The sequence below is a fragment of the Nerophis lumbriciformis genome, linkage group LG33 (genome assembly GCF_033978685.3).
Source record: "Nerophis lumbriciformis linkage group LG33, RoL_Nlum_v2.1, whole genome shotgun sequence".
NCBI lineage: Eukaryota > Metazoa > Chordata > Actinopteri > Syngnathiformes > Syngnathidae > Nerophis > Nerophis lumbriciformis.
Window position 1 is genome coordinate 13,806,021 of NC_084580.2, and position 12,215 is coordinate 13,818,235.

The window sequence follows — 12,215 nt, forward strand, 5'->3', positions numbered from 1 at the left end:
AGAGTTGCGTTGTAAATACTTAATGTGTTGGTGTTTTGTAATGGCGCCATCTGCTGGATTAAATGGGTCACTTTTTTTAATTTTTTTTTTACATATATTGTAAAAAAAATTATGTCGATTTTACGGTAAAACAAAAAAAAATAACTGCCAGCTCAGTTGCCAGAATTTTATTTTTACAGCTGTTTTCACATCATATTACTCTTAATAGAAAAATAGTACCAGTGATATTTTCGGTAAAATTCTGTTTTTTTACAGTAAAATCTGTGGTTCTTGTTCTTACAGTGTATGGTTTTAGTGCAAAGAAAGAACAGAGTTGCATTGTAAATACTTAATGTGTTATGCAAAGTTGCAATTTGCTTAAATAAAGATGCTTTTCAGGAAACATTGACGGTGCCTTATCCCTTTATACTTTAAATAAGGGTGCACGATAACTATCAGACGAGTAATGGATCAGAATTATGATGTCATACCGATTAAAAAAATAGCTCACATAAATAAAAAGGTTGGTTGAAGTGAGCAAATCAAGCGCTCCTTTTTGCCTGTTAACATCACTGTAAACTCTTCACTGTTTTAGAGGAAGACATCTCGTGTGCTAGTTGCGCTAAATCTTTTGCAACATTACGCGAGGAATGAAAAAAAACATCAAACCTTATCAACTATGGTGTTTTGAAAATCTGTCCCAAAACCATCCGCAGAGAGAGATGTGCACAAACTACAGTTAAATCAAAATGTAAAGAAGAATAATATAAATAAATTATATATTTTAGTCACAAGACCAAAACTACAATAAAAAAACATCTGCACTTCCTAATAGAGCGGACGATGCTATAGTGTCCCAATACTTTTGTCTATGTGTCTCTCATGTTGTCCTGTAATATTTCCTTTTTTGAATGTTGTATCATCTCCTGAATCATGTACTCATCTTGTCCTCTTTGTGCTTTTAGTTCAAGAGGATGCTGAACAGGGAGCTGACTCACCTGTCAGAGATGAGTCGTTCAGGGAATCAGGTGTCTGAGTTCATCTCCAGCACCTTCCTAGGTGAGTGATGACGAGAAGGCCCAGATGAAAAATGAAGCGCCGCTTTCCGTACGGTGACTACATTCCTACATCATTTGAGTTTTAGTTTTCTATCAACTGAACCAAGCGGGCAAAGTCTACTTAGTCTGGTGACACTTGATAAATATTTGTATAACTTTGCGATTATTTTAATTTAAAAAAAATATATATATTTATTGCTTTTTCTCTTAAATTATTTTTTTATTTTTACATACCTTGTGGCTTTTTTCCATCTATTTTATGTTTTTTTTTGTCATCTTATGACTTGTGTCTTGGTTATTGGTTTTTACCATTGTCATCTGTTTCTTCCCCGTATAATGTTTTTTTTTTTTTTGTATCGTAAAATATACGCCTTTAAAAAGGTTTCCATTTTTTGTTACCGAGTGGGGGTTCTTTTGTCTCTTTTTTTAACTTTTTTCTCAAAAAATTACATATTCATTGCCGTAACATTGCAAGTTTTTCTTGTGAAATTCTTTATTTTTGTGTCTTTGGGGAGTTTTTTAATCTTAAAAAATTTCGCCTTTATCTTGCAACATTGCGACTTAAAGGGTAACTGCACTTTTTTTAAATAATTTTGCCTATTGCTCACAATAATTATGAAATCAATTTTTTTAAATGCATTCTAACACGTAAATAAACGTAAATAAAACTCAGCTTACAATGGAGTCAATGGGAGGTCCTCTATCCCGCCCATAAAGCCCTCTAAAAAATCATCCAGAAACCGCCAACAACACTCCACTTATATTTTGTGACTTGAATATTAACCAAGTATTAGTGATATTGTTATTATAAGCGCTAACGCAGACAAACTATTTATAGCGGCGCCGTGATCACAGCGAGGTAACTATCATCATTGGCTGGTGAGCTGTTTTCTCGCCTCGGAGCTTGTGAAAGTTTATTCTAGATCATTAATAGTAGAAGGATGAGCTTTGACAGCCAATTTAGACCCGCAAATAGCGAGAAAAGACACAAAAAGTTTTGTGAGGATTATGAGTCATTCTTAATCCAAACAGGAATTTATTAACATCCTATCAGTCAGCATGCTAGTGACAGCAGACCTTATTCAGTAAGTGATGTTTTATTATGTTTGTTGGCTCTCATGAAGTCTGCATAAGTAGTAATGAGTAGAGATGTCCGATAATATCGGACTGCCGATATTATCGGCCGATAAATGCTTTAAAATGTGATATCGGAAATTATCGGTTAAAAAGTAAAATGTATGACTTTTTAAAACACCACTGTACGGAGTGGTACACGGACGTAGGGAGAAGTACAGAGCGCCAATAAACCTTAAAGGCACTGCCTTTGCGTGCCGGCCCAATCACATAATATCTACGTTTTTTCACACACACGAGTGAATGCCAGCATACTTGGTCAACAGCCATACATGTCACACTGAGGGTGGCCGTATAAACAACTTTAACACTGTTACAAATATGTGCCACACTTTGAACCCACACCAAACAAGAATGACAAACACATTTCGGGAGAACATCCGCACCGTAACACGACATAAACACAACAGAACAAATACCCAGAACCCCTTGCAGCACTAACTCTTCCGGGACGCTACAATATACACCCCCCGCTACCCCCCACCAGCTTGGAATTTGGGAGAATGTCCCAAATTCTAAGCTGCTGTTTTGAGGCATGTTAAAAAAAAATAATGCACTTTGTGACTTCAATAATAAATATGGCAGTGCCATGTTGGCATTTTTCCCATAACTTGAGTTGATTTATTTTGGAAAACCTTGTTACATTGTTTACAAAATTAGACATAATAATGTGTTAATTCCACGACTGTATATATCGGTATCGGTTGATATCGGAATCGGTAATTAAGAGTTGGACAATATCGGCTATTGGCAAAAAAGCCATTATCGGACATCTCGAGTAATGAGTGATGTTGTCGAAGGAAAAAGCGAATGTTGTGATATGTTTCTGAAATTAATGCACAGCCGTATACTGAAAATGATTAATATACGTAAATATCACAAGTATATACTTACAATGTGTATATAGAACCTTGATGGAGGCGTTTGGATGTTTTTAAGCACTTTTTAGGCAGAATACAGCGACTAAAATAAGATCATTTGTAAGCGTACTTTTGATCACATTTATTTACTAATTAGAATGCATAAAAAAGGAAAACATGTATGTTTGTCTTACATAAGGATTGTGAATAATAGGCAAAATTCCCCTTTAAAGAAAAAACAATTTGTTTCTGTAAAATCTAATTTCCTCTCGTTACAACACCAACTTACTTTTTTCATGTAAAATGTTGTCTTCATCCTTAAAATAGGCCTTTTTTTCTGTACCTCATAAGAACGCAATGATGCTTCTAAAAAATATTTTAGCTTAAAATAAAAAAAAATGTTCTCCTTTCTTTATTCTAATTATACTATAATTTTTTTTTCTTTTTTAGTATATTATTTTGACCTGTAAAATTATGTCATCATTTATGTGGTGTTGACATATTTTCCCTCTAATTGTTGCTTCATTATGGCAATTTTATAGCTTAATTAAAAATGTATTGTTTTTCATTTATTGAGAAATTTACCATGAAATATTATTGTTTCTGTTTATTATTACTATTTGACATTTTATTTTCCTTGCTGTTGCAGACAAGCAACATGAAGTGGAGATGCCAACGCCTCAGACGCAGAAGGACAAGGAGAAGAAGCCCATGTCTCAGATCAGCGGCGTGAAGAAGCTGCAGCACTCATCTAGCCTCACCAACTCCAACATACCTCGCTTCGGCGTCAAGACGGAGACGGAGGACGAGCTGGCAAAGGTGCGTGCACTGATCGATCGACCGCTGATCTGTATTGGCCGATTTTCTTGACAAAGCGCGTGCTCGGCTAATGGTAATAATTGGAGATGTCCGATAATATCGGACTGCCGATATTATCGGCCAATAAATGCTTTAAAATGTAATATCGGAAATTATCGGTATCGGTTTCAAAAAGTAAAATGTATGACTTTTTAAAACGCTGCTGTACGGAGTGGTACACGGACGTAGGGAGAAGTACAGAGCACCAATAAACCTTAAAGGCACTGCCTTTGCGTGCCGGCCCAATCACATAATATCTACGGCTTTTCACACACACAAGTGGTCAACAGCCATACAGGTCACACCTGTATGGCTGTTGTATGTTGTTTATACATGGCCGTATAAACAACTTTAACACTGTTACAAATATGCGCCACACTGTGAACCCACACCAAACAAGAATGACAAACACATTTCGGGAGAGCATCCGCACCGTAACACAACATAAACACAATACCCAGAACCCCTTGCAGCACTAACTCTTCCAGGACGCTACCCCCTAACCCCCCACCTCAACCCCGCCCACCTCAACCTCCTCATGCTCTCTCAGGGAGAGCATGTCCCAAATTCCAAGCTGCTGTTTTGAGGCATGTTAAAAAAAAAAATGCACTTTGTGACTTCAATAATAAATATGGCAGTGCCATGTTGGCATTTTTTTCTATAACTTGAGTTGATTTATTTTGGAAAACCTTGTTACATTGTTTAATGCATCCGGCGGGGCATCACAACAAAATTAGGCATAATAATGTGTTAATTCCACAACTGTATATTTCGGTATCGGTTGATATCGGAATCGGTAACTAAGAGTTGGACAATATCGGAGTATCGGATATCGGCAAAAAAGCTATTATCGGACATCTCTAATTGTCAGAATAGTTAATATTGTTAATAGTAGCAAGGTGTAAGAAACTCATTGATAGTTACAGGAAGCGATTTATTTCAGGTTTTTTTTTCAGAAGGGTGTGCTACCAAATATTAGTGTTATGTGTACAGAGGGAAGGAGAAGGCACAGACAGGAGAGATGTCGTTTTAGCTCTATGTTTAATTATATATATATATCTATAAACAATAAATGAAGTGTGTAATCCAAACTGTGTGTTTGTGGTGTGCGACTATGTGTGTAAATTGTGTGAGTGTTGAGCGTGAGGCGGAAGTCCAAAAGGGGAAAGCTGGCTCGGAGGTCCGTGAGAACAGGCTGGAATTCGGGCAATAGCGAGGCGTTAAAGTCCGTGTCCAGGCGGGAGGTCGAGATCCAAAAGGCAGCCAGAGAAGCAGAGGGAACACAGGGAGACGAGACACACTGCTCGTGACACGGGAACGGATGTTTGCTGCTGGAACGACACGACACAGGACAACGCACAATGAAACACGGAGGAGGAGAAAACACAGAGAGGGAGAGCATAGAGCTTGATACGAGTTGGCTTACTGTAAAAAAACAAAACAGGAAACTACGTTCTGGCCCGGAACGCAGGTCTGCACTGGCTTAAGAAGCCCAGGACGCTCATCAACGACAGGTGTGATGAGTGCTGATTGATTGTAGCTGTGCACCGGTGCAGCTTCTGCAGGAGTGGCGCGCGCAGGTGCGCTCTTGGAGGCGCAATCTGCAGAGCGCACAGACGAGTGCGCATTGGGATGCGCCCAGGCCGTGACATTGAGGGTGCCAATAATTATGTCCAGTCCATTTTTGGATTTCTGTGTAAAATAACAACAGATTTGGCTTGTTTTTTGTGTTGTTCCAATGCAAACAAAATACATAAACATGTGAATACCAAAGCATTTTTAATTTCAACAATTTCCCGGGAGAAGTGGTGCATTATCTGACAGAAATGCAGGGGTGCCAATATGTTTGGCCATGACTCTATGCACATGTGTTATGGCCAATTATGCAAACGTGGAATCACCATGAGCTAAATATCCCTCTCGTTGCTTCACTAGGAGCTGGAGCACGTGAACAAATGGGGCCTTAACGTTTTCAAAATCTCCGAGTTCTCTGGGAATCGGCCGCTGACAGTCATGATGTACACCATATTCCAGGTGGGTTTCGTCCCAACACAACAAACGCCTGTCTTCTTTGGATTTTAAAGCTTCTTTGCCGTCCTCTGCAGGAGCGAGACTTGTTAAAAACGTTTAAAATTCCACTGGACACCTTTATCACCTACCTGATGACCTTGGAGGACCATTACCACGGCGACGTGGCGTACCACAACAACATCCACGCTGCTGACGTCACACAGTCCACACACGTGCTGCTATCCACCCCTGCACTGGAGGTGAGGCGACACAATGGGCCTCAATCAAACCTCTGCTCGGCTCCAATCAATGCCTTGTACTTGCGGGGGGATATTTTTATCCCTTTTGACTCCCAACCCTCTCCTCTCCTCGCCCGTAGGCCGTGTTCACCGACCTGGAGATCCTGGCTGCCATCTTTGCCAGCGCCATTCACGACGTGGACCACCCGGGAGTGTCCAACCAGTTCCTCATCAACACCAGTGAGTCTAAATGCGGCGCCGTTTTAGCAGCTTAGCTATGTCAGCCGTGTCACTCTGGTTCTCACGCTGACACACACACACATTAGTCTTTTTCACATGCATGAATAAATGCCAAGGCTAAAAAAAAACGTATATATTTAGTTCCATTGGAGCCACCACACTTTTAGAATCTGCATGAAACTTGATGTCATTTTAGCTTCAAATACAATCTGATCTTTCTATTGTAAATTCCAATTTTCCTCAACCCAAATAATATTTTGGCCATTTTTCCAGGTTATTCTTCCTTGTAGTGTTTTTCTTTTTTGCCTCCTCAGAGGAACAGCCCCATGTTGCTAGGCAGAATTTGTCAAAAAGGTTTATTTGTGAGCTAATGTTGAATTACAAATGACTACCCACTGACACCCTAAAATAGTGCTGTAACAATTATTACACAAGTTTATTTTGTATTTAAAAATAACAGGTTTTTTTGTTTTGTTTTTTTACGGTCATCCCTTGTTTATCGCTGTTAATTGGTTCCAGATATGGCTGTGGCAAAATTAATTTCCGCAAAGTAGGAATCATTAATTATACAAAACCCAAAACCAGTGAAGTTGGCACGTTGTGTAAATGGTAAATAAAAACAGAAAACAATGATTTGCAAATCTTTTTCAAGCTATATTCAATTGAATAGACTGCAAAGACAAGATACTTAACGTTCGAACTGGTAAGCTTTGTTATTTTTTGCAAATGTTAGCTCATTTGGAATTTGATGCCTGCAACATGTTTCAAAAAAGCTGGCACGAGTGGCAAAAAAGACTGAGAAAGTTGAGGAATGCTCATCAAACACTTATTTGGAACATCCCACAGGTGAACAGGCTAATTGGGAACAGGTGGGTGCCATGATTGGGTATAAAAGCAGCTTCCATGAAATGCTCAGTCATTCACAAACAAGGATGGGGCGAGGGTCACCATTTTGTGAACAAATGCCTGAGCAAATTGTCCAACAGTTTAAAAACAACATTTCTCAACGAGCTATTGCAAGGAATTTAGGGATTTCACCATTTACGGTACGTAATATCATCAAAAGGTTCAGTTAATCTGGAGAAATCGCTGCATGTATACGGCAAGGCCGAAAACCAACATTGAATGCCCGTGATCTTCGATCCCTCAGGCAGTACTGCATCAAAAAAAGACATCAGTGTGTAAAGGATATCACCACATGGGCTCAGGAACACTTCAGAAAACCACTGTCAGTAATTACAGTTGGTCGCTGCATCTGTAAGTGCAAGTTAAAGGTCTACTATGCAAAACAAAAGCCATTTATCAACAACACCCAGAAACGTTGCCGGCTTCGCTAGGCCCGAGCTCATCTAAGATGGACTGATGCAAAGTGGAAAAGTGTTCTGTGGTCTGACGAGTCCATATTTCAAATTATTTTTGGAAACTGTGGACCAAAGAGGAAAAGGACCATCCGGACTGTTGTAAGCGCAAAGTTCAAAAGCCAGAATCTGTGATGGTATGGGGGTGTATTAGTGCCCAAGGCATGGGTAACTTACACATCTGTGAAGGTACCCTTAATGCTAAGAGGTACATACAGGTTTTGGAGCAACATATGTTACCATCCAAGCAACGTCTTTTTGATGGACGCCCCTGCTTATTTCAGCAAGACAATGCCAAGCCACATTCTGCAAGTGTAACAACAGCGTGACTTCATAGTAAAAGAGTGCGGGTACTAGACTGGCCTGCCTGTAGTTCAGACCTGTCTCCCATTGAAAATGTGTGGCGCATTATGAAACGTGAAATACGACAAAGGAGACCCCGGACTGTTGAACAACTTAAGCTGTACATCAAGCAAGAATGGGAAATAATTCCACCTGAAAAGCTTAAAAAATTGTTCTCCTCAGTTCCCAAACGTTTACTGAGTGTTGTTAAAAGGAAAGGCCATGTAACACAGTGGTAAAAATGCCCCTATGCCAACTTTTTTACAATGTGTTGCTGCTATTAAATTCTAAGTTGAGTGTGAATGTTGTCTGTCTATCTGTGTTGGCCCTGCGATGAGGTGGCGACTTGTCCAGGGTGTACCCCGCCTTCCGCCCGAATGCAGCTGAGATAGGCTCCAGCACCACCCGCGACCCCAAAAGGGACAAGCGGTAGAAAATGGATGGATGGATGGATTATTTGCCAAAAAAAAAATGTGTTTCTCAGATCGAACATTCTTTGCAGTCTATTCAATTGAATACAAGTTTAAAAGGATTTGCAAATCATTGTATTCTTTTTTTATTTACCATTTACACAATGTGCCAACTGGTTTTGGGTTTAGTAAATCAAATATTTTTTATAGCTAGAGCATAAATAACTGGTTTCCTTCTACGTTGTTTTTATTTACACATTACCTTTGCAATTAAGAAAAATTTATTTTTGTTGAAATATTTAATATTTATTAATGTTGACACACTAAATCACTACAAAAAGAGCATTATGACACATTTGAATATATTTGCATTACATTACAATTTAATTTTTTATTTTTAATATCTATTTAATCGTATTTACAGCCCGTGGCAACAGACTTCACTTAAATGCGACCAGAATTGTTGTACCTTATAAATTATAGAATAGAATGGAATGGACTTTATTGTCATTATATTTGCATATAACGAGATTAAGGACTCCAATTTAAGGTGCGGTAGTGGGAACAAATATGGGGTAAAAATAAATTACACAAGAGGTAATAAAAAAAAGAAAGAAAAAAACTAACAATAGAAATAAACAGACTACTATCCAATAAAATAATTAGCAATCCTGTACAATATACAAAACACTATAGAAATACAAAATACTGTAAAATATATAGAACAAGACAAGAGTATCGGAGTAATAAATAACAATCAGTGTCGGACGTATTGCACTCGAAGGGTAATATTGCACAGTAGGGTATTAGGGTAGGATATTGTATAGGGGTGAATTATTATTATAAGTTAGAGTTCAAGATGGTGACAGATCCATATAAAGAAATTATAAATTATATAAAGAAAAACAGCAGCTTCAATGATGAATTACTAAACACAGGCACACTAATTTATTACAGTGTTTTTGCAATTTTCAGAAATATTCCTCTATTTATTTTATTTAATATATTTTTAATCTAAAGTACTTAATTTTCATAAATAATTTAACATTATTACTGACACCCTAAATTACTCCAAATATATCATAATTATGATACATTTATTTAAATTTCAATTTTTTATAATTTTATATCTGGAGAAAGAGATTCAATTAAATTTTTATTTTATTTTTGTGTGTAAAAACAAGACAAAAATTCAGAACTTTTGTTGAAAAAATGGCCAATTCATCAAAAACTATAGACCAGGAAGTTGCGCACTGTTGACACCCGCCTGGTGCACAACAGTAATGTAACATTCATATCAGCATCATTTTTGTAAACACCAAGAAAGCAGTTTCCTGAAATGGTGAAGTGGAGGATCATGGGAAATGTAAGTACCAACAAACACAAACAAACCGTGTTCATTGGAAAATATGAGGGATTCGTTGTACGAAAGTCTACATAAAATCTTGGAAGCCACATACCACGACGCGTTTAGGTGCTTGTGTGCACGTGTGGTAGAGCACACGTGAGCACAAGCACACGAGTGATTGGTGGGGCCGCGTGCCTTCAAGGCGGCAGACATCAATAGTGCTTTTTAAGTGCAAAACAACATCATTAGCTGCGTGAGCTGACAGCTTTTCTCTGAATTTATACACTTAAAGGGCAAGTTGGTTTGGTCGGCAACTTGAAGGACTAATACAAAGAATCTTGACTTAAAGCAACAATATGTGCCATACTTTCCGGGCTATAGAGCGCACTGGTTTTAAAGCCGCACTCACCAAATTTTAGAAGAAATAAATATTTGTATATATAATAGCTGTCAGGTTCAAACACTGATGACATCTATTAAACAAGACAAGAGGCAAATAATTAAACAGAGACAGAATTCAATTTGGACTTAATTGAGGAGACACGCCTGGACAAACTGTACTCTTGTACAGTCTCCAGCACGCTCTGCCAAAAGATTGCAGGCCTCCTTCTTTTATTTAGGACCCTCCCCGACCACATGGCCACCTTTGTTTCCAAAGGACAAAGGTCGCAAAAAGTTCACAGAAAAGGTCGTAAACAATTCACAGGAAAAGTCAGTTCAAAAAGAGTTCGTAAAATAGTTCAAAAAGAGTTCCATAAAATAGTTCAAAAAGAGTTCGTAAAATACTTCAAAAAGAGGTCGTCTGGAAATTGGGCAGATCCTGTCATCTCTCCGCTCTGAAGTCCTTGGGCCGGAACAACATCCTTCTGTTGATTACCATACATGAAAGAACACAGGAACACATTCATCTTGCTTCTCCCCCCCCTACACAGTGGAGTTTTACAAGCCTTACTCTTGGTAGGTTCCAAAGACAGCTTTTGTCTCCTTGCCTGGAACTCATTTCAACACAAAGTTTTTTGTGATAACTTACAATTATTCTAACAATAGCCGCACCAGATGATAAGTTGCAGATACTGTATATATCGGTAGGACAAATTTTGTAAATGTTTATTTACATACCATAACTGTTTCCAAGCGGTGCCTGTGACACGGCAGTAAAACGGGTGATCAAACAAAACACAAGTCATCGTTATGGACACACTAGCTGCGGAAGCTCGCTCTCCAAACAGCTAAACAGACTCAAATCACGGTGACTTTTTGGTGAACTTACGAAACAGAAACAATGCAAAATCTCAGTTTTATCTCAGCAGATGGTGAGTAAAATAGTATTATTTAATATAAACAAAGAAAACGCACTCACGATGGAGTGGGAGAACACTGTAACTAGGAGTGGAGAAAGAGAACAAAATATGGCACGTGCAGCTAATAACTGCACAAGACACGGAACTTCTTTTGTGAGTTCGGCATGTAATTTAAGACAAAACGGCACTCTCTAAAAGATGGTCAAAAAAAGGCTTGAAGACGGTCTGTAAAATAAAGTCGTTACATGTCATATAGACATTTAAAGTTAAAGTTAAAGTACCAATGATTGTCACACACACACTCGGTGTGGTGAAATGTGTCCTCTGCATTTGACCCATCCCCTTGTTCACCCCCATGGGAGGTGAGGAGAGCAGTGAGCAGCAGTGGTGCCGCGCCCGGGAATCATTTTTGGTGATTTAACCCCCAATTCCAACCCTTGATGCTGAGTGCCAAGCAGGGAGGTAATGGGTCCCATTTTTATAGTCTTTGGTATGACTCGGCCGGGGTTTGAACTCACAACCTACCGATCTCAGGGCGGACACTATCATTAGTTTTAAATAATAGCCTGCTTCCATTTTCCGCCGCGTCCTATTTGAGGATACGTTGTTTTACTGACCGTCATCTCTTCCTGGCAAGATTCTGAGCTGGCGCTGATGTACAACGATGCGTCGGAAGTGTTAGGAAGTGTTTTAAATGTAAAAGAAAAAAAAACTACTTTTCTTACCTACTGGTGTCTGCTTTTGTGTTCTTGGGATCCGAATAAGTCCCGAAAATGTGAAATCAAATCATGGAGTCATGGCGGGGATATTCATAGAACAATCTTGCTTTCCTCCAAATTTGTTTCAAACAAGCCGTTTTAAATTTACCCCGACAACATGTGCCCGGTACCACTAAAACGCGCTGTTGCTTTTACGACCTTGCTGGCCAGGCGATTGATCTTGTTTAATTGGAAGTTGGATTAGAGAGGTTCTCTACAATCTAAAACTGGAAAAACTTAGTGTCAGGTTCAAACACTGATGACATCTATTAAACAAGACAAGAGGCAAAGAATTAAACAGAGACAGAATTCAATTTGGA

At 38.7% G+C, this 12,215-nt stretch overlaps 1 protein-coding gene across 6 annotated transcripts in view; it reads left to right on the forward strand.

Annotated features, from left to right (window-relative positions):
* The window catches only part of pde4d (phosphodiesterase 4D, cAMP-specific), a 475,712-nt gene that overhangs the window by 450,785 nt on the left and 12,712 nt on the right, over positions 1-12,215 (forward strand). For all 6 annotated transcript variants that reach the window (XM_061928988.2, XM_061928989.1, XM_061928991.1 and 3 more), the window contains 5 exons: positions 945-1,038; positions 3,681-3,850; positions 5,825-5,923; positions 5,995-6,159; positions 6,279-6,378. In XM_061928988.2, coding sequence (XP_061784972.1) covers positions 945-1,038; positions 3,681-3,850; positions 5,825-5,923; positions 5,995-6,159; positions 6,279-6,378 — 628 coding nt within the window. The remainder of the gene's footprint in view (positions 1-944; positions 1,039-3,680; positions 3,851-5,824; positions 5,924-5,994; positions 6,160-6,278; positions 6,379-12,215) is intronic.